The sequence below is a fragment of the Centrocercus urophasianus genome, unplaced genomic scaffold (assembly GCF_019232065.1).
Source record: "Centrocercus urophasianus isolate 14NV4802_14NV808 unplaced genomic scaffold, USGS_Curo_1.0 seq_12, whole genome shotgun sequence".
In the NCBI taxonomy this organism is placed as follows: Eukaryota; Metazoa; Chordata; class Aves; order Galliformes; family Phasianidae; genus Centrocercus; species Centrocercus urophasianus.
In genome coordinates, this window is record NW_024884364.1 from 31,846,588 (window position 1) to 31,870,491 (window position 23,904).

General features: G+C 38.7%; 1 protein-coding gene across 1 annotated transcript in view; it reads right to left on the minus strand.

Moving 5' to 3' along the window:
* Nucleotides 1-23,904, minus strand: part of DSCAM (DS cell adhesion molecule) — a 381,453-nt gene that overhangs the window by 1,902 nt on the left and 355,647 nt on the right. Inside the window, exons 29-31 of the mRNA XM_042810976.1 lie at nucleotides 21,039-21,188; nucleotides 17,677-17,874; nucleotides 13,999-14,301 (exon numbers count right to left, since the gene is read on the minus strand). Of these exons, the coding sequence (XP_042666910.1) occupies nucleotides 13,999-14,301; nucleotides 17,677-17,874; nucleotides 21,039-21,188 (651 nt within the window). The remainder of the gene's footprint in view (nucleotides 1-13,998; nucleotides 14,302-17,676; nucleotides 17,875-21,038; nucleotides 21,189-23,904) is intronic.

Below are 23,904 nucleotides of genomic sequence, written 5' to 3' on the forward strand. Positions count from 1 at the left end.
CAGAAATCAGATTGACTTATTTATTCTCCCTTTGCCTGTTAGGTATTCATGAAATTGCTTCAAGGAAATGAGGGGCAATCAGATATATAACGACATTAACTTCTAAAAATATTTGATGGTGTAACCTCACATGTTTGTATAAAAAAAGTGCTGTTACAGACAAAGTCAAAAACAGCATTTTCACTTCTTTACAGACCTCTGCAGGTATATCTCTTCCTTCTTATGGCTGGTATCAACACCATATTATCCACAGATGGGATGCAGCCTGAATGTTTAAAGCAGAAGTCTCTTGGTCCTACCACTTCTTTGTCTACGTGAGCTATTTACGGCCACAGAAATCAAGGCTGACCTATGCCAGTGGCATAAACAGTAGACCAGAGAAGCACTTATTCGTAATAAAACAAGCTATAAAAATTTCATTTTTCCTAACCAAGGTAAAAGCTGCTCAGCGCTCTAAAATAAAACAAGTCCTTTACTGCAATTTGTACCCGAAAGACTAACAGCGTCTGTTCAACCCAAGATTTCAGGTCACAGACCAAGAATTGCTGAGAAGCTACATTTGGACAGAACCACTCTATATTCCTATAGAAATGCCCCAGGCACTGTCTGACACCATATGCTTTGTTCTAGTTGCACCTCCCGCACAGACGCACAGGGTGCATCTGCAGTGGTGTAGTGTTTAACCCCTACAAACATATGCATATCTCAAGGTTAGGCTGACAACAGCAACATTTATGTAAGGTTGGAGAGAAAGGGGAGGCTTGTACACATCATCACACATATTACCACTTGAAAAATGGACTGTGGCAGAGTTAATTAGCTTTACTCGTTTGCCTTATTTTCTCATAGTACCTCCCACACCAAACAAATCAGGCATATGAGAGCTGGTTCAGCTGAGACAGCAGTGTGCCTGACTCTGAGGTGAAGTACGTCAGGACATGGACAGCCATTTCTGTAGCTTAACATATCACTGTTTCTTGAAAGCAGTGGGTAGGCACAGACTATTAAAAGGGATGAGTGTTGAACCTTACAGAGATGAAGGCTGGTTTTCAAGCTGCTGTCATTTCTCACATGAAGTCGAGAGCCTTGGGTTATATAAAAAAGACCTTTTTTACTTTCCCCTCCATAAATCCACACAAGAAGACATAATCAATAATCTGTGTAAACAATATGCAGTCACTTTTCTGTGATTTTTTTAAATGACTTGCGGCAAAGTTTCAACAGGACCGTAGTAATGAGAACTGCAGAGTGGAACTTCTTCTACGGAGCTAGAAATGCAGTGCACAATATCCAACACTTGCTTAAACTGTGCACTAATTATTTGATGCGCTGTACACTTTTTTATATCATAAGAAGTGCTCTTCAGAATCTGCAAGAAACATCTTTCCCTGCAACTTCCTACACAATAAATCTTCAAAAACCACTGCAAAAGAAAAAAAAAAAAGATAATGTAACTTCTTTTCCTAGGATTGAAAGGGTATCACAGTATGAAACCAGCCTTTGATTTATAAGAACTAGCATATTTCTGACTTCAAAACATTGTCTTTGAACTACAACCACACTTTTGGCATTCCTACATCAATTCAGAAGGTATTTTAAAGAAGATTAAAAGACACTTGCCATATGGGTTTACTTGGAGAGATTTTGGTTGTTGTCCTTCTATAGACATTTTTGGTTTCTTACTAATCAGCTGAATGATACATTTTTTCAGGCAAAAGATTATGAAGTTTCAGGATGGTTCACTGCCTTTGATGCTCTAATTACCTCTTCTCAGCGGTGTGTGTGCCTTATTAGTAATGAAAGCAAACCTTTCAAGTGCGTGAGCACTACAAATGAGCGTGCTTAATAATTCATGCGCTTTGGCTTAATTAGCACAAAAGTCATTCAAAACTCATAGTTTTAAGATGCATTTTTCAGAAAAGGGAAGTTTGCTATATTTAGAAACTCAAGAGTTTGTACACAAATAACAAGCATCCAATCAAATCCAAATGTGGCAACTTAAACCAAAGGTACCTCCGTGTGTTTTTTTGTTGTTGTTTTTTTTTTTTGGTCAGCCCTCTAATGAATTATTTAGTACAGTACATTGAAGAAAATGCTACCTTCAATAAACATTTGTAAATAAATATCAAAAATCCCCTACCACATATAGCAGAAAAAAACTGAATTTACCAGAAAGGGAGTAGTTTCTCATTTAATGGAGCATTGAGCAAAAACAGTGTACTTTTATTTCAGTACAACAAAGCTGATACAAGAAGTTTGGAAAAAAACCCACACAATATATATTTTTATCCTCTTCTAGAGGTCAGCATCAGGTATGGGAGGCTTGGGTTGAATTTCACATGAACAAAAAATACCACTGCTTATCTTTCCTGTGATTTTATTCGAGATAGTTTTCTTGTTCACAGAACTAAACCACACTGCCATGTGCTCTTTTCTCCCTGAAGATTTACCTCATTCTTTCAAATGCCAGAGAATTTGCATGTATTTTTGCTTTCATCTGCTCCAGAAAAATCTAAAGAACTATGCTATATTGGATCCAGAGATCATCACAGAGTGTAAAAAATATACTCTTAACAAGCTATCATGTGATAGTTATATGCATTTGATCGTGAATCATAACTTCTACTAAAGCAAAAGCAATTTTTCTTCACAATGCTACAGCACAAATCTCTTCAGTGCCGATGACTGACGAGTTTCAAGATTTGATTGCCATGTGAAAGAAATTCCACCTCACTTGCAAATTATTTTAGGAAAGTTTATAATGTATAATGTATAATGACTGCTAACTGTGACAGGATATTTTAGACAACAAAGGTAAGAATAAGGCCAGGTGAATAGGGTGCTCACATGACTCTTATTTGAAGAAGGGAGTGGGTACAAAAGCTCTTACAGATCTCAAAGGATCAGAGGGTATGCCAGAACTGAACCTGTATATCTCAGTCAGCAGGGAAAAACCACCTCACTAATGCAGTTATTTTGACTTGGGAGGCTTCCTTCCATTGTGCAATCCTGTAGGAGTGTGCAAAGAGCTGAAGTGCTGGGCATTGTTTGCCTTGCCCTGTGTTTGTAAGAAAGAGCTGATGGGATTATTGTGCTCTCATGCGAAAGGAAGCAAAGGAGACAGAGCTGCTGACAGCTCGCTCTAAGTTCAGGTTCATGCTGATTAAAAAGTCGAGGGGGCTTCCCAGCTCTCCAGCACAGCAAATAAATCAGTGAAGCCTTTGCTGATGCTCACAAGCTGGCTGCTGATGCTCACAGGCTGTTTTTCAGGAAAAGACTGCCCTTAGGAAAAGTGCATACTGTAAATGAGGAGAGACTGGAAAGTTCGCTAGACAAAGGTGAGAGGCTTTATGAAGAGAAATAGCACAAGCTATGTTTGGAGTCTTTGCCATTTCAAAACCTGGCACACCACTAAAGCCAGCAAGCAGAGCTTCCTTAAACAGCTGCAGCTGGATTGACAGCAGCAATCAAATTCACACAATTGGTGCTGTTGGTGTGTGAAGCAGGCTCATGCCCTCTTGCCCTTCACCTCCTGTCAGTGTGTCCAGCACAGAGCAGCCCACACTGCACCACCAGTGCTGCCACGGCAAGAAGACAGGCATGACATAAAATCAGCCAGAAAAATGTGGATGAACTGACAAGGATCACTGAGTCCAACTTCAGGCTTCATGCAGAACCACTCAAAAATCAGACCCTATGCCTGAGAGCACTGTCCAGATGCTCCTTGAGCTCCAGCACTGGTGGCCGTGCCCACAGCCCTGTGCAGCCCGTTGGTGCAGCCCCTTTCCCTGACCCCCAGCTGCCCTCCCCTGACGCAGCTCCATGCCGTTCCCTCGGGCCCTGTCGCTGTCACACAGAGCAGAGCTCAGCGCTGCCCCTCCGCTCCCTGGGAGGAGCTGCAGCCGCCATCAGGCCTCCCCTCAGCTCCTCTGCTCTGCGCTGAGCACAGCGAGGCGCCTCAGCTGCTCCTCGCACACCTTGCCCTTCGAGCCTTCCCCATCTTTGCAGCCTTCCTTTGGACGCTTTCTAACAGCTTTATGTCCTTTTTGTATTGTGACACCCAAACTTGCACACAGTACTCTGGGTGTAGCACCATCTTCCCAGTGCTCTTTATTTAATAATCACTTTCTTAGGAAGGTGGCAGCAAAATGGAACAATCAAACAGAAAAAAAAAATAATAATTCAGAAAGATGTTTTAAATGACAGAGCTCCACTCTCTGGGGTCTGTATGGATCAGTATTGGTGACATTCGCCCACACAGATTACTGACTGCTCATTCAGAAGGCCACCTCAGCTCCTCCTCAGTGCATGGAGTGCACCATTGGCAAGTTCAGGAGGTCCCTCAATAGCTCTGCAGCCTAAGGCGTTCTAGAATAAAAGGTAGAAGTTCCAAGCACTCCCTTAAATCATAGCTTCAGTGGAGAGCCAGGTAGGAGAAAGGAAAGGAAGGAAGCAGGAGGCATGCCCAGCTTGTTAGTGGAGAAGCTGCAGTGAGAGCAGGTGCGCAAACTCTTCATTTCTTTTGTTTTCAGCTCCTGCTCAACTGCCCAAGAAAATGATGGAGCATTTGGGTCCAGCTTTTATACTGACTGAATGCATAATGATTTGTCCTTGCTGGATGAGGCCAGCAAAGCATCTTGATGCATTTCAGTCGCTAACCTGCAGCCTGCCAGATTCCCTTGTCCACAGAGGCAAACAAGATAGCTCAGTGCTCCATGCCTTTGAGACTCATCCCATTAAACATCTCATGCTTCTCACAATGTTTTGGCAGATGAAATAAAATCGTGTTTGTGATCACACTGGAAACAGACAAAGTTCTTCAGAAAAACACCAACTTTCCCATTTCTAGACTGAGAAATCAGAATTCCCTATCACATCTTTGAGGCTGTATTTTACATCTGGCAAGTTTCATTTTAATTCCTCCATAATAACTCCACTCCAAATGTTGTTGACTGCAGTCACTGGAGTTACCTCTTAAGAGACATCAGGGTATGAATAAAACTGTAGTTCAGGAGCCAAATTTTCTGCCCGTATAAATCAGAGTAGCAATATTGATTTCAGCAAAACTGTAAATTGATTTATACTTACTGGAGATTAGGTTTAAGTGACTGAAAATGAGAATTCCACCCAATGTGGATCATTTTTTTAAAGATGATTCATTTTGTTGTTTAGATTTAAGCCTTCTATTTCCAAGAAAAAGTCCTAAATCAATGTGTTTTAGAGCAGAAGTATGGCTCATATAGTTAAACTGAGATCATACATCTATAATACATCAGCATAACACACTGTGCATCTGTCTAGCAGGGTGACAGGAGATCTGATTATGATATTGTTGCCTTGTCTTGAAATGTGTAATGAAACAGGAACTGAAGCACTACATTTTTGCTTTGTATTTGTAGAAGCAGAACTTTGGTCTTACATACTGCACTTTTAAAAAACCTGTCAATAGGTTTTGTCCCTTTCAGAATAACTCCAGTGTTTACAGTAAACTGTGTTATTGTCAAGGGCTTCCCCGCTGCTGTGCTGGGGATGTAACAGGAAGAACTGATTAACTCCAGGGGCCAGATGGATTTAGACCTATGAAGTACTCCTGTGGATGTTCACTCTCAGAATGCCAGTGCTCCTGCAGAAATGGGTCTGTTCTTTTTCAACTTAATGCAACATCTATACTTAAAAAAAAACTTGTAAAATGGACCTCACCATATAAATCAATACGTACTCCAAAAGTGAAAGTTAGACAAATTGTCAATAAATAATGAAACTGTGATAGAAAAGCACATTCCTCTGTTTCCATCTTCGCCTTGTCACGCAAGCCGCTTCATGCATTTTTAAGGATGTTCTGAGCCAGCGCTCTCCTGCCTGCTGGCTGAGCTCGAGAGAACTGTGCTGCAGCCTGTGCTCAGGTGCCTGAAGTTAGCATCACTGCAGTTTCAAGACTAGTTCGCTGATCCTGGGTGCAGTGAATGGAAACCGTTTAATTATGCATCACTTCAGCTGAGGGTTAAATCAATTGTGGCTCCATGGAAAAGGGTTTTCATCACAAATTTATTCCTGGGATATCTTGGGAGTGCAGATTCACCCACCACTGAGGATGGAAGGGTAAAAAATTTGAACTGTACTTACGGTTCATTGGTTCAGTGGGAGCCACTCTGTTGACCTCAACGTGCTTTGCACTGTGCCCAACAACTCTCAGCTAAACCTGACTTTGCTTGGGTGATGGGCAGGCATGAGGCTCCATTAATAGTTACAGAGAGGTCAGGCTGCAGCAAGAAAACCACTGTTAGCCCCACCCAGCTGCTCTTCTGTAGCCTGTCCATGCATCTATTAATGGATGGATTGCTGTAGCCTTGTCTCCTTGGGTCCATCAGTTTGAATCACTCAAGCGTTGCTGACAAGGCAGATCGCTGCATTTTTTTTTTTAAATTAATCTGGTAGGATAAGAAGCCCAGCTCTCACTCTTAAGGGTGCTGGTACAAAAAGGTGAACTATACTGAAATATGCCCATGTATATGTACAACTGTGTTTTAAAGGCAAGTATGTTAAATAAGCTTTTACACTGATGACAAAGGTTGTCACTGCAGTTTGATTAAGAATATATGGACATACATATTTCCCTAGTTATATCAGTTCTCTAATTAGTTTAAATAAATAACGCAAGTATATTTTGTTACAGGTAAGGCTTGATTTACATTTTCATAAGCCATAACCTCTTAAAATCTAAAACTACAATAGTGTTCTGTGGCACACACTTGGGCTGACTGAGGCACACACTGTCTATCTCAACGCTATCGATTTTCATCACTTTGACATTCTCCAAACTAAAATGGTATGAACAAGCCATATCCAGTTATAGTGGGTTTTGTTTCTTTCTTTTTCTTTTTTTTTTTTTTTTATATAAAGTGAGGTTTAAGATGCAGACTTAAAATTGCTTTAAAAATGTATTATTTTAATTGAAGAGGATGCAGCATCTTTTGTTCAATTTTGTAAATTTCCTGGTAGTTCCAGAATTTAACATTGCAGTTATGACTGTAAGAACATGAAAGTATATGAAAATTTAATGATAAATGTAATCCTTGCTTTAGGCATAACATTCTTCACTAACTGGAGTTGAATCCAATGCCTCCAAACGTACAGAAAACATGAGTAGCCTATTTTGTTACTTGCAGCTGAGGACAGAGAAGGATCACAAATAATCAGCTTTAGAAAAATTAAATTGAAATAATGAAAAAATCCCAACTACTCTTTTTTATTAAGAAAGATCTCGTTCCTAATAAAAAGATGGGCATTCTGGAAAAGGGCTTTCCCTCAGTAAGCTGCTTTTAACTGAGAAGAAAGCCGAAAAAGAGTCCAACCAGTAGTGTTACAAACTAGCACAGTTTGGGATACGGTTTTTTTCTACAGGCATTGTTAATTTTCAAATTAAAACAACAAATCAATTACAGAGCAGTAGGAAAAGATAACTGTGCTGTGAGACACCCCTAGTAAATTTCCTGAGGACCCAATAACAGTTGTTCCTTTCCTCTAAGAAAAAAATAAATCTTCCTAACAACATTATCACTGATTCATAGATGAGCGTTGTAAAAATAATTCAAATTACTTCTATTGTCACAGGATTGAGTTTAGCTTTCAGACATCTTGTGTGCTACCTAAAATGGAATTTTCACATTAGAATTGCACAGAAACTTTGGAAGTGAACAGCTGACCTATTTAAAGTCTTGAGCACACAAATACAATTTTCCCTTTTGATCTCACAGCACTTTAACTTCTTATCTGATCCTGTTTAGGTTTCTTTTTCATTATACAAGCATGGTTATAAAACTTGTAGTGTGAACCTTCCTCTGCAAATCCACCAGAAGAATAATGCAATGAAGTGATTTCAAGTATGTATTCATGTCAAATTAAATGTGGAATTAAATAGGTTTCATCTCAGCAGAACATTCAGTTTTCACAGCAGAAGGAGAAAAAGCTCCTGATGTTCTGCAGAAATAAAAGCTGAGAGAGGATAAAAGCAATTTAGACTCATCCTCGAAGTGCCATTTCCATGATAAGGAGCAAACAGCACAGTCTGTCTTTTTGTGACACATTCCTAGTTTTCCTACAGTGTAATAGGAAATAAAAAGGTGTTCCAGTTACAAAAGAATCTAGTAAGATGATAACATTAGAGATGCACATCTAGGGGAATAATTTCAGAGCATTTTATATACGTGTAAGTAAGCATACACAAAAGTTTACGCGCATGTTAAAACCCCGTGCAACCCTACAGGCTTGGGACAGAGTGGCTGGAAAGCTGCACAGAAGAAAAGGGTCTTTTGGACCCCTCACTACAAGAAAGACATTGAGGCCCTGGAGTGCGTCCAGAGAAGGGGAACGGAGCTGTGAAGTATCTACAGCACAAGTCTGATGGGAAGCAGCTAAGGAAACTGGGCTAGTTCAATCTGGAGAGAGGAAGCTCAGGAGAGATCTTATCGCACCCCACAACCACCTGAAAGAAGGCGGTGGAGAGGTGGGGGTCAGCTTCTTCTCCCAGGTAACAGCAAAAGGACAAGAGGCAATGCCCTCAAGTTGTGCCAGCAGAGGTTTGGGTTGGATGTTTGGAAACATTTATTCTCTGAAAGAATGGTTAGGCATTGGAACAGGCTGCCCTTTGAGGTGGTGAAGTCACCATTACCGGAGGTGTAGTACTGAGGGACATGGTAGGCAGTGTTGGCAGTAGGTTGAGTGTTGGACCAGATGATTTTAGAGGCTTTTTCTGCCCTTAATGATTCTATGATTCTATTTTCTACAGTTATAAATATAGGCATGGAATTAATTTTCTCACTCGACATCTCTGCCTATCTTGCTGCTTTGCCACTTGCCTTTATTGATTTGTCTCCTTATGTCATTTCCTCAGAACTGGACCTTAATCTCCCACTGCAGAGTCATACTGATGATTTCTTCATTCTGTATACACACTATGTATGGTGTGCGCATATGCATTTATATATATATGTATTATATATGTATTATATATATATGTATATATGTATATGCAATATTCTATTGCATTTGCAAGTGCAAGGGTGGAACGAAAAAAGGAAAGAACTCATATGTAATACTTTTCATAATTTGTTTCAGAATTCCTACACAAAAATGTCAAATGTAGATTCCCCCGTATCTTCAAAAAATACAGTTTGGGATCTGTAAACTATGGAACTGTACAACGATATTTCCAGTCAATCCAGAAAAATATAATGTGCATGGGAAAAGAAGGCAAAAGGTAAGCTGGAGGCCCGAAGTCAAGAGTTCCAACCATTAATGAATCCCCAGTTGAATTTGTATCGAATTCAGTTACTGCTGCGGCTCACAGAGCGTTGTCAGCATCTTTTCCATAGAAAGCAAGTCTCTAAATAGGTTCTCTAGCTATGTTACACTTGTATTCATCATGTGGAAGAAGGAAATAACTCCTTCACCCTTCAACTCATAGATCAGTGGAAAAAAAGTTCACATCTTTTTATCTTGGATTACAAGGCTTACATTGGAAATACACTGTTCTGTTGTTGCATACTTCATATTTTCCTTACTATGCTAAGCAGCTTATTTTAGCTGTAGTGATTGAGTACTAGAAAAGAAGATTTGTGTCTTGTCCATAAAGTTTACCTTGCTCTGAGTTGTTTAAAACTGCATTTATGCAATGTGGATGAAGTCCAGTCTCTATTTAAGGGATGCCTTTAGACAATTATTCAATAAAGTATTCTCATTCTGTAGCCTAACGATTGTCTCTAAGCTAAGGTGTTGCCATTAAAGTGTGCAGGATTAGTCAGAGCAGCAAGAAATTTGTTAATTGGACCAACAACGCTAATTAAGGTATCTTAAAGTATCTTAAACACTGAAAGAACTTCAGTGTTCATGCCTTTTCTAGTAAATGTGCAGCAAGCCTAGGGCTGTACTCATGCTGCTTGACTTAGATGCTCAGCTGAAGAAATTTGGACCGCAAGAGGAACATACTTCCCTTCAAGTGAGGGCTTAGCAAACTTGTGTTCCTGCTTCGTGCAGTTCCTGGGACACATTAAAGCATTCAGCTTTCCCATGAAGTAATATTTTTCTTGCCATCTTCATGTCTGTGGAATCATTTCAATTTTTATTTTTCTGTTTTCTGTTTTCCACACCCCCATGTAGGTTTCTTTCCCAACTGACTCCCTTCTGCCATTTGTAGAGGAGGGTCTGAGAGTTTATTCTTGGGGTCCTTTAAATGGATTTTAAAATCTTCTGGTCTGATATACCCAGTGAATGAAATCTTCTCTCTAAATGCACATCTGAGATGTTGTTTGTCCTTCAAGGTTCATAAATAAAGAGGATGTCCAAACAGGAAGGGAAGAAAGACTGTCTAAATGAGCTTCTGTTTATTTTGTGATGGTAGACAACTTTCATCAAGAGACTTGAAATTTTCTAAACATCTCCTGTTCAAGCACTGGTCAGCAATTATTTCTTCTAAGAATGAATTCCATTACCAGAGGATGTAAGCAAGTGATCTGACTACAAAGAGATATTCATAGAACTGGGAAAGCACAGACATATCAAAAGATCGCCCAGTTAGTAAGTCCAATAATTTAATTGTAAAAGAAAAAAAAAAAGAAAAAGCTTCTTGTCTGAGGCTATTACCGAGATTTAAAGACATAAAAGAAATATATTTTTAATAAACATTACTACTGCTGTCTTTATTACAGTTAATAATAACTGTCTTGATAACTCGATTTGTGGTTAATATTGTTTGAAATAGAAAGGAAAAACAATATTAGAAACCTTTTTCAACCTCTACAATTATCGTCCACCTTTTTACATTACAGGCTTTGGCACAGTGGGAGGGAAGGAACAGTGTAAATTTCTTTCTAATTTCTGTCCCACCCAGTTTCTGAATGCAATGTTTGAATGACAACTTTGGAGGACAAAGGACTGACTCATTTGTCAACCTCCCAGGTAAACTTAGGAGAACAGCTGTTGAAACCTCTGACTATTAATATGACAAGGTGCCTCAATCTTGATCTGGAAGGATCTAGCATAGCATAATGTTAAGATCACTGCCCAGAGTGCCAGTTTCTTGAGGACTGACCAAACACTACTAAGCATGTCTTTACTGTGTAGCTAGTGGAGCACCAGCACAGGCTGTCCAGAAGCTGTGGAGTCTCCTCCTTGGAGACCTTCAGAAGCTGCCTGGAAATGGTTCTCAACAAGTGGCCCAAATGTGCCATGTTTGAGCATGGGGTTGGACAAGATGACCTCCAGAGGTCCCTTTCCAACCTCAATCATTTTGTGATTCTGTGGTGCAGTAAGTTTTGCTGATACACAAGGACATGGACTACAGCACAATATGTTTGGCTGTCTGAATTATAAAAGAAGAACCATGCCAAATATTCAGATCCTTCTGAAGTCCTGGTGCATGTCTCCAGTTCAGTATAACAAAATAGTTCCATTTTTGGTCAGTTAACACAACAGTAGCCATATTACTCTATATTTTTTTAATAAACGTATGATTACTTTTTTGTGGCAAATTATGGTATTTTTAGCTCCCATGTCTGAGCTGACTTCATGAAACTGACTCTTGTTTCTGTAAATCAAATGTCAGGAAAGAGGAGCAGAAATACAGAAGTTGGAAGTGGTTCTGATCACTAACCTGAGTGTGTATCTGCATTACCTGCTGACTGGAAGGGAAAAGGTCTATCAGAAGACTTAAAGTGAGCTAGAACATGAGGCAGCCAAACATTATGCATTACTAATTGTGGAAATAGAGTAGCTGTGTAGAAGTTCTGAAAAGACAGTTGTAATTCATAGTTATAATTCTAGAAATGATCAATTATTATGCTTGCCTAGACATTTGATGAACTATCAAATCTAATTCAAGATGACGGAGTGAATGAAGACAAATATTTTGATTCAATTTCTAAATGAAAATGGTTTGCAAACATACAGGTTTCTTTGATTAATTATAGTTATATTAGTAAGAACTTATGCAGAATTTCTGAAATGGTGACTGAAAGAATAAATATGTTTCGTAAGTTTTCCCTGACTGGTTTTAGCACTAAACATATTCGTTTGTATTACTACTAAAAATTCTCTTTACTTACATGTTTTATTTAAAGTTCTTCATAAAGTATCCTTTAATAGCTTATATTTATGGGCCAATATTTAAGTTGCTCCACTGGAACATTCAATTTATTTTCAAGATTTTGCAACTAATAATTCAGTCCACAGTATATATCATTTTCTTACTGCAAAGTAACGCATAAAGTCAAACAGGTGAAAGAGGTTCAAATTCAAACCATTTCAACTCAAAGATAATACAGATCTGTAGTTCACTAGAGGGCCTATGATTATTTTTCAAGCACAGAAGCTTTTTACTCAAGTCCAGGGACTGAATTTTAGTGCTGTATACCCTTAAAAAATCTTCTTTATGTGAATATATTTGAATAATTCCAAATACTAAGTATATATAAATAATGCATATGGAACAGAAAAGGAAGAAAGTAAATTTGTTAAATAATTATAAGAATGTTTGCTGACTAACTGAGAGGAGAGAATTGTGGTGTTGCGAATGTAGACGGTTCCCTTCAGCAGAGCAAGTACAAATATCTTTTCTTTTTAATAGAAAGAAATGAAAATTATTTCTATCTTTATCTATTTTTTCAGCTCCCAGGTTTGCAGTTCTGCTCTGTGACTACAGAGAAATCAGCCATTTCTCTCACTATGTTATTTCCTACTTATTTTCACTCTTATCTGTCTGTACGATACAGTAATTTCCTGCCTTGTGTATTATAACTTCCTACCTTCTGCTTGGTTTTATTCTTCCCATGTTCTACTTTTAGCCTTCCCTTTCAAAATCCTTAATGCTCTTTTACCAGTGTCAGGTTCTGCTTTTGAATGACCTTCCTGGTTCTGGTGCTACTGTCTGTCTTCCATTCCTCTGTCGCCAGAACAACTACTTTCATTTAGAGTGTACATTAAGCAAAAGATCACAATCTACTCACTATTCTTTTTCACATGTATCAGAACTACTGCTTACTTTCTGTGCATATAAGTAGCTTTACCCACAGTGGCAAATGTATATGCAATAATAAATAAAATAAAATAGATAATGTTTTCAGTAAGCACAAAAATAGAACTGTGGTTTTTCCAGTTAGAATCCTTCTTCCCAAGGTCACATAATGTATTCTACAACAGAAAGTCACATATTTTCTGAGAGGATTTAATAACATACTTGATCTCAGAGTATCACAAATAATCTACCTATGCTGTTGGGCACTAGATTATCACTAGAAGCAGCATTCTTTTTGAAGTGGAATTATGATTGAGCCTTATAAACAGATGTCTCTGAGGTACCTTCCGTCAGTAAGAAGCTGGAGTGGGGTTTAAATTTGTCTGAAGGTATGAAGTTCTATATCCCTTGAGCTCTCGCACTGTATTTATTTTTTTCGTTTGTTTTTATTTTCCCCCCTTTAGATAATCCTAACTTGATATTTGGAAATGTCAAAGAGAGCATAACAGCTCAATAGCATTACCAAAGGGATATTACATCCTCAACAAGCAACAGGGCAGCAGGGATAGTGCATCTTCTACAATCTGTCTTCCTGAATTGTTGTGATAGCAAATTTTGCTCGCACGCAGAAATTATCGCTGTAAGACATGTTTTATTAGTGGGTGGCTTGAGTTGGAGATGGGCATATGGTATTTTTTCGCCCAGAAGGGTTTATTTGCCTGATGGCTGCAGCTGTAGGGGAGTGAATTTAATGGCCTAGACTGTGTCTCTCTATTCCTAAATTTCCAAGCTCCTTTTACTACGAGCATATGAGAGAACAGATTTTACTCAAATGTTATATTAACTGGGATAAAAAGCAATTATCTCTACATACTTACAGGATATATTGTGAGCCTTCTTTCTTTCCTGTGAAGTAACTGTCCTGTTAACCAGCCCAGGCACAGAGTGAAATGCTCGCCTCAAGAACTGAAATGTTACCTCTACCATCTCACCTGGCCGATGTGCCTTTGGAACGGCCATGTTCATCACTCGCCCTCCATCCTGAGGTTTGGGAGGGGATGCGGTAAACCTGCAAATCCCCGACTCTGACGGCGTGCTTGAGGTCAGACTGTCTGTGTAGTCATTAGTCCCTGCCGTGAGCTGCTCTGACGATGTGTCTGATATGAAGCATTCTGTAATGGTGAACTTGGCATGTCTCAGCTGCTCTTCCATTTTCGCATGCTCATATGCTCTTGCTAGCTCTTCATATGTTGAGGAGGCACTTTCTGTGGAGACCATGCTGCTTCTTGCTCGATCTGTACACCAGAAACATGAATAATGAGAGAAGAAAACACCTGCAAAATCCTTTTTCAAATAAAAGAGAAGAGCACAACTTTTATTAAGTGCTTCTTAATAAAAGGCAGAAACTTTGAAATGATCAAGGTGATTTGAATTAGTTCGCTTCACTGTAAATGTCTGCACAATTTTTAGTCAGTAGCTTGATAGCTACAGAAAATATAAAGTGAAGTCTTACTCTGCTAGCAGCCTTATGTGATTTAGCACCAACTTGGTAGTTTAGAAGAAATAACCTTTAAAGCATGGGAAAGGTTTTTTTTTAATATATATGTACAAAAATAATTTCTCTAAAAATTAAATGCCTTGAAAAATGTTAGAAACTCAGAGAACAGATTTAGCGAAACTAGTAGTCTCTTAACATTATCCTTTTAATGAATCTGAGATATTTCTGAGGGGTGACATCTGAGGGAGAAAAGAGTCTTTCTACGTCTGTTTCATGCTTATACTATTTTTTGAAAAATCCCTGAGAACAAAGGCCAAATATAAAGACAGTGACTCTGAGACACCTATGTTCAGTTTAGACACCAGTTGAAATACTGACTCCTTTCATACAGAAGAAATGGTCTTAAGAAAGCAATACTCTTCAGTAGCTATCAACCTGCAGTCATTCAAATACTTTTTTCAGTGTTGCTGAAGTTAATGGGGACTTCATATTTGACACATGACCTGTTGTGACCTAGAACCTGTTCTGACATTCTGGAAACATAGCACTGGTATGTTCTGCTATTTCTGCTTCATTATGGGGTCAAATCTCTGGTCAGCTGCAACCATCATACTTCTATTTCTGTAGGCTAGAAGAGAACTTTCAAAAACTCCTTGGTCAGAGGTCATGTTTTCTTAGAAGATCTGTACAGTTCCAGACATTATTGGTGATGTTCAATAAACAGGCTTAATGTAATAGCTAATTCATAGAAATGGGAATCCTATAGCAGCTAGAGGATTGTATTGTTACTGCAGATCTTCATCTTTTTATTGTATGCTAGAGTCCTTGCATCAGTTTTTCACTGCACAAAAAGAACAGTCCTGCTACTTACAAACAAGACCATGCACTATTTAAAATGACAAGCGTTTCAACAATATGCTGTAACTTGCTTAAGATTTTGAGCTGGCCAGAACTTCAATAAAGCTTTTCTTTTTTAATTCACTTCCCACTCCCTTGCCCAGAAACATCATTCTTTTTTTCACATTTGTTTTGTGAATCAGACCTAAACAATGTCTTTTCAAATTTCTCAACTGGAAACTCCTGGAAGGTTGCTGTTTCCCAGTGGTCTGAAGCAGCATCTGTAAAGATGCTGGTGTTATTTACATGCAGTGCTCCCAGTTTGATCCATGAGGTTTAGGACTCACAGACTCTCATATTCCAAACCCTGGGGCAGATATTCCAGGAAGGCTTACTTGAACATTTACTTTACATCTACTTTAGATATGATGAAAGTTCATCCAAGCCCAGGGTGAATAAGAAGTTTAATTCCATCGGAAAATATATAACGGCCCCTAATTAGAATACCTGAAATTAGTTACAGGTATGAATTGCTGCAAGACATTTCTACAAAGATTAAAAACTACTACTTCGTAAAGCTGGAATCATTTTGACATGAAATGATAAATTCTGCCAAATATCAATGACATCAACTGGATTCAAAAAATCTGAACACAGCATTGGAAAAGTGATCAAAGATGTATATTAGTTCTATTGATTACAGAAAACATGATTTGGCTACATATATCATGTGGTTTACTTGGGTTTACTTGGAAATTTTAAACATCTGAAGTACTTATGTTGCACTGATTCTCTTCTTTCCCTAGAGATGAAGAGGCATAGTACAGCTACATTTTGCCGCAAGGAATCCTTTCTTGAACATGATCTAAAGCTCAAGATCAATTACATAAATCACTGTGCATTCAAGGGCAGACAAGGAGTAGGAAAGTAGTGATGCTAAAACATAGGCTATGAAGTCTGTTTACAGAATTGCATGTAGTTTGTCAATTAAACTAGACAGCAAATTGAATTTCCTGCCTTGGTCATGCTCATTGGAAAATAATTGTGGGTGACAAAAGGCAAGCACACCTGAAATCTGGACTGTCTACAGTAAGAGTTTCTGAGACAACACCTGCTTTTTATATTATTATTATTTATATTATTATTATATAAAACTGTTATAACCAATTTTTAAAGACTCAGGATCCTTCTACCTGAAGAAATCAATGAGAAGTCTGTTAGTTGGCTGGAGATATCTGCTGAGTGCCATTACTCTATGAAGACAACATAGTGGTCTGCAAGTTTAAGAGAATGAATTCTGAAGAGATGAGAATTTCAACCTACTGGATGCAAGAGAAATCAGATCCCTGTCCTTATAGAGGTAATATTGGTGGGTTTTTTGTTTTTGTTTTTTAATGGTGAAAGGCCAGTTGCATCTGCTTCTTTCTCTCTCTAATACACAATTCTGTTACAAGACCCACATTTTTTCTCCCAGATCAGGAGAGGAGATAGGCAATTCTTCTGAGGAGGCCAGAACATGCCCAGATTCAATTCTGTCAGGTCTACATTTGAAGAATATTTTACTTTTTTTTTCAAATGTAATCTTTATTAGATTTGCTTCCTAACTCTTCTTCTGTATGATCATTTATTCATTCATTTTCCCTGTAATTTTGTGATTGGTTCGGAGTAAGGCAGAAGGAGATAGCTTTATTTTCCATTAAAATTCAATTTATAATGTCAATACATCAAGAGGAAATGAAGACGGGCATAATGTGTATTAAGTTTCTCCCCACTTACATCTAGAGGAACAAAAACTATGTTGCTTCTCAGGGAACTCAGAGCTAGATGCTACAATATTTAGCATTATGTAAGGGTTTTGGTTTGGACTCAAATTGCAGATGCTCCTCTCTCCTTTTATTTTCAGCTTAGACTATCCTTACAAACATATTACATGGCTGGGAAAAAAAAAAGAAAAAAAAAAACAAACAGAAAAAAACCCCTTACCTTGTGGGGTGTAGCTCAAGTCTTAAAACATCTCCACCTTTGACCAATTTGTACTGTTGCTTGCTAATACTGTCCCTTCCTGGTCAATGCCATTTCATGCAGCAAGTTCTACTTTTTCCTTCAGACACGGGAAATACAGAGCTTTGGCAACCAGAAGAATTACTACCATCTCTTTCAAAGAATTCTATTATGCATGTAGCATGAGAAACTAAAGTAACAATATTTGTTTTCACTAGGACTATATGGAGTTGTCCTACTGAAAAAAACACCCTAACAAGGAATAAATAACAGTACTTAAGCACCAAATGAAATATATAATGGACCAAGAACGCTATTGCAGCTAGCCCCATACCTGTGTCCTGTGAGGGGCTGACACTGTAGCTATCGCTTTCCTTGTCCACAGATCCTGTTGGCCTGGGAGTGGGCAGCCTCCAGTCTGTGGTGAGGGTATGAGCTGATATGGTGGGGTGAGGTCTGTTGAGGGTCCACTGACTAGCATAGCGATTGCGAGCTGTGGGTCCTGTTTTGGCACTCCTCCTTGTGGTAGGATCTGCAATAGGTAACAGAGAAAGGTCTTTGTTATTGAATAGAAAAGGAAACAATTCCTCTCAGAAGGGACTGGCGACTCATGTTGGTTAATAAAGCATATGTAACACTCTTTGTAGAAAATGAATTAATTCATCAATTTAATTCATTCAATTTGAAATAATTGTTCATTATAAAGGAGCTACTGCTACTTATGTAAGCTCAGCAATATCTATCTATCTATCTATCTATCTATCCATCTATCTATCTATCCATCTATCTATCTATTGCCCAAGAGAAAATCTGTTGACCAACAGAGTGAAAATGAATTATTAACCAAAATCAACCTCTACGACTTTGTTAACAAATAATTCTTCTGTAAAAGTGATTCTGGTACCTAAGAAAGCAAGTGGAATAGAAAAAACATTATTAAGCAAAAAGAAAGTTACTAAATCAGCACTGAAAAAAATTATCTTACCAGCTTTTGAAGTGATATTACTAACAGTAGAGAGAAAAGATATTAGAAATGAAAAATTCAAATCTATGCAAATGTTCTTTGACATTCAAATGGTGCACTTGTCAGTCTTTGAGGTAACAGACTTTAGCAGAAGCAATTTAAAAAAAATAAAACCAACAAGACCCAGATAGTGACTCTGAACATTTCTTCTGCCTAAGGATTCCCAGTAAGAATATGTAAAGAAGTAACAGACCATTTATGGTTTGTTCTGTCTCACATTTCACATCTTCCTCCCCCAGCAGCAGTGGAAAAATATGAACTTAGTGCCATTGATAATTGATCCTGATGGTTCTGCAGCACATAACAGCTTCACATGGATAGCATCCAAAAGCACACTTGGCACAGCACGCCCAGTGTAGTCTGTCAGTATGAAACATTGGTAGTAGTAGCTGTGGAAAGTTGGCGTGTGGCTGCTGCATGGCCAGAAGCAAGGGAAGTCACAAAGGACAGGAGAGTGCTGATGGGAAAGCACAGAGGATGGTGCTGGGACTGTTCCATTTGGGGCAGAGAAGGAATGGTGGGGAGGGTTATCATCAATATATTGTCAGAGGAATAGAGAAAACAAAGCCAGGCTCTTTCCAGTAGTGCCCAGTGTCAAGACAATAGGCAATGGGATCAAACTGGAGCAAAAGAGGTTGTGTCTGACCATTAGAAAGCACTTCTGTGCTGTGAGGGTACCCGAGCACTGGCACTGTCTGACCAGAAACTGTGGAATTTTCTGCTTGGAGATCTTCAGAAGCCGCCTGCACATAGTCATGGGCACCCTGATCTGATTGTCCCTGCTGGAGCTGGGGTTCTTCCATAACTCCCATCCAACCTGAACCATTCTCTGATGCTCTAACTCATTAGGACTTCACCTATGGAGGAGGGTGGGAGAGCTTGCTGCTGCCATGCAGGAGGTCAGCACTAGTTCTGCTGAGCATGTGCCGAGCAGCGTGTCTGCAGAAGGGACTTTGTAGTCAGGACTCAGCAAGCTCCACTGCCTGTGTGATGGAAAACAGAAGGCATCTGGTGCCCCAGCTGTTAAGATACCACTGCTGTCACATACTGAAACAAAGTGCAGAATGCTGAGGTGAGCAACAAAAAGGTTCATGAAACAAAAAGGTTCGTAAGCATAAAAGAGCTGCACATCAATTTGGAAATAGCTGTAAGGGAAAATTTGGCGACCACTGGACGTGAGTGTGCTCAGATAGGCACGTTTGCAACCTGAGCCATGTGTTCCTGCACAAGCAGCTTTACAAATATTGTAGTAGTTTCTCCCAAAGCTACATTAACATCTCAAGTCCAGCTCTGTGCACTGCAAACAAGTCTTTACCAAATAACAAAAGTGTTGATGAATTACTCTTGCTGGGCTGAACACCGATAATGCTCCTACTTATGAGTTAAGCACCAGTTCAATTTGAAGGAAGTTTCTCCCTGTATCCAGTGGACTGAAGCACATAACTGCACATAAAGAAATGAGGAATGGAAGAAGCCAGTGCTATAGACTGCTGTGCCATGGGACAGGCAGGTAATTTTGGGATGATACGTTTTTCCTTATTAGAAAAGACAGGAAAAAGAAAGGACCTGCAAATTGGTTACTCATCCAAATTTGATCAATCCATTTGACAGAAATCTGGATGACTTTTTTTGCTCTTACTGGGTAGGTTTGCCACAGTGTACATGAACCAAAGGAGGGAGAAAAGATTGGTTCCAGAAGAAAAATAAAGGTATCTTGAGTTTCCTAATGCAAATGTCACGACTCTCCATAAACAAAGAAGGAATTCTACATGATGGTACTAATCTAATTCTCAATGAACCATATCTTAAAACTAACAGAATTAGAAAATCAGCAAGGTCAGGACTACAACAGCTGTCATCCATAAAGACTGGTGTGGTAATAAAGACGATATGAAGATTTCTTAAATAGTCTTCATTTTAAGTAAGGCACAAATTCATTTTCAGCATTTATGTTCACTGGACTCACCAAGTAAACAAATTCTGAAACTGTCAGGGGATGAAAATAATCCAAGAGATTTCAGAGATCTCATGCTGCTAGAGAACTGTATTTCTGTAATGTTCATAGTTTATATACATTCCATCAATCTGGTCAATTTCTTTTCCATTTGCATAGATATGGAATACATTCATGAGAAAAATTAAGAAGGAGGATTTTCAGAAGTGTATTAATTTATTATAGCTTTTAATCACTGTAAGAATAACTCAGCATGAAGATATCTGGGAAAAAATAATTCACCATAATAACTAAAACTGGAAATATGACTTTTTCAGAAAAGCAATAATGAGAAATTCATTTCTTCCCTGACAGACAGGTAAGGAAAGAGGACTTATTTTGAAATACAATATAGATTGTTCACTAAAAAAATATATAAATTAGGCATTAAAAGCCATTAAGTTAATTTACTCAATCCATTTTAGAAATTAAAATATACCATGCATTTGGTTTTATTAAAACCAAGTATGAACTATTTCAAATTACACCTGCATTTCAGATACATACACAATTTTTACCATATTAAATCATTAAATTCAATTGTATAAGAAATGTTCTCTCCTAACCTAAATAGACTTCTCTCAGCTTTCAGAGAAAACCCCATGAAGAGGCAGGAGCACCATATTCATTTTCTTACCACCTTCTACTCCCCAGATAACATACTCCCTTATACACTTACTTGTTCCTGGCCGGGCATCAGAAACATCCACCAGTGGTCCTGTAGCTTGTGACACAGACTGGTAATGTACAGTGTGGGTGACAGTCAGTGATTTTTGCTTAGATGTCTCTCCAAAGTCAGCATCAGTTAGTAGAACCGTGGATCTGTCATCTGCAAGCAAAAGTACCCATCAGATTTTGAAAAATGTATTTCATTTTTGTTCACATAATAGCTTTAGTGTAAGTTCCCAAACTTATTTTCAGCTGGGCTTCACCAAAGATAGTGGAAGCTCTCACCTCTGTTCAGGGCTGAAGATGGTTTTGAAGTGTGCACAGCAGCTTGGGAGCTTCTAGATTAAATTTCAAAGTTCACAAAAAAATAAAGAATAAGTGTATTTTTCCTCGTTTTATTTAATCTTGGAGTTGTGCAACCGAGACAGGCCATTAAGCATTCTTCTAAAGCTCAATTTTGTATAAATATTTTTGGCCATAATTCCTTCTCTTCCATCTTATGAATGCTGCCCTCTTGCCCTTCATTTCTGAAGGGCTCAGCTGATACCTTCAGCAATATGTTCACAGAATCATAGAATCATCAAGGTCGGAAATGACCTCTAAGATCATCCAGTCCAACCATTCACCTACCACCAATGTTTCCCACTAAACCATGTCCCTCAGTTCAACATCTACATGTTTCTTGAACACCTTCCAGGACAGTGATTCCACCACCTCCCTGAGCAGCCTGTGCCACTGCCTCACCACTCTCTTGGAATAGAGGTAGTTCCTAATGTCCAACCTGAATCTCCCCTTGCGCAACTTGGGGCCATTCCCTCTTGTGCTATTGCTACTTGCTTGGAAGAAGAGGCCAACTCCCACTTCACCACAACTTCCCTTCAGGTAGCTGAAGATAGCGATAAGATCACCCCTGAGCTTCCCCTTCTCCAAACTGAGCAATGCCAGCTCCCACAGCCATTCCTCATAAGGCTTATATTCAGTTCATTTATTTTCATTAGCATAATTACTTATGTCCCCAGTGTAATCACCCATGTCTTTCCAAAAAGAGGTCTTCAGATAATGTTGCTAACTAATCCTCTGCATGTCAGCCTTTTCTCCACAAAGGGAATATCGCAGAGGGGTGACCATGACACAAGACTTAGGGATTTTCCTAGATTTAAGTAACTTAGTACCCCACTAAAGACAATGGAAATACTATTGTAAGGCAGCTAAGCATCCTTAAGTCCAGTGTTTTGCTCTTCTGGAAGATGAAGACTTAGTTCTACCATCTTTCTCTGAACCAAAGAGTCCTGCCTGCAACAAAACTCGCTACCTACCATAGGTCTGAAAAAAAAAAATCTGGGAGCTTTGTGCAAATCACATAATTTTTTCACAATATAGTCAGTCCAGCTGACTGTGAGCTTTCCTGTCAGCTGAAATAAAGGGTGTAAGATGAAGCTGGACCTTAGGAAGGACTAGAAAGAATGACTGAGTATCAACCTTCACTGCTGTATATGGCTGCTTATTGCCTCTCTGTGGAGAAAAATATGTTCATCAAATTTCTACACAGATCATGCTGTCTGCAGAAAGCCAGTGCTATACTGCACTTACTTTTCTTCTCAGTTGTGACCACCAAATGTATTTCTTTTGCTTCAGAGTGAGATTTGATCCTCTTGATTGCAGAAGGCTTTACAGTGATAATATTCCCACTGAATTTGTGCTCACAGCACAATTATATACATGCTATCATATTTTCTTCTGCATTCTTTATCTTCTTAGCCATTTGTAGCAGTAATAGAATCCGCAAAAAGTTATTGCTATGCTATGCTATGTTGTTTTATATTGCATTTCTAGAGGCAATGGCAGCAATAGGGCTTCTATGCATTTGCAGTTGAGCAGAGGTTGATGCACTTCTAAACATTCCTGTGTTCTGTTTTTTTTGGTTTTTTTTTTTTTGTTGGTGATGGTGTCTTTTTTGAAAGTTTTTTATTTTGTTTTAAATTGAGAAGACACTATTAATGTCAGCAATTCTGCACAAAAACATATCTAGCATTTTTTACCCAAAGAAGGCCATAAATAGAAAGAACATTATGAAATCAAATTATTCTGTCTGGCAGAAGATGAGCTCTTGTTCAGGTTGAAAATAAAGCCTCTTCACAGTAAACTATGTCAAAGCCTGCCAAAGTGACTGCTTATCCTGAGTACGTTGAGCAGAGCTGGCTATTTCTAAGGCACAAATTGCATATCTGTAATTAAGGCACTAATGGTTTTCTACCACAACCATGTATTGCTTCGCAATAAATTGTAAATCAAAAGTAAAAACTGTCTTCAGGATGAAGTCTGGCACAATATACTGCATCAAAACAGCAAACATAGGTAAACTTAAATTAAAACTTAAATTAAAAAAAAAAAAAGTGTTTCTCAGTTTGAGCGTAGGTCTCCTCTTCTTCAAATCCACTGCACTGTTAACTGCCCACCATGCTAGACTACCTCAGTTATAACAGGATACAGTACCGAAGAAGTTTCCCCTCCCCTAGTACGAGTATGAGTAGGAGATGGAGAGATGCTGCTTCCAGTTCATGGTGGCTTCTCCAGCCACACAGTCCCTAGGATACTGTTATATTTTTAACCATCAATTTTCTTTTTCTGCATAGATTTTGATCCCCAAAAGTTGGAAATTCAGCAAGATCAGTCATTCTGGAGGGTCTTTCCAGTGTGTACCCATAAAGCCATGAGATCAGGAACATGTTGTGTTTTGACTGTTTGAAAAAGCAAATGAATCTGTTTACGTGGGACTTCAGCTATTTGACAGCCACACGAGAAATACTGCCTTCTGACAACTGAAACATTCTGACTTGAATTTTGCATAGATACATAGAAGTTGAAAACAAATCAAA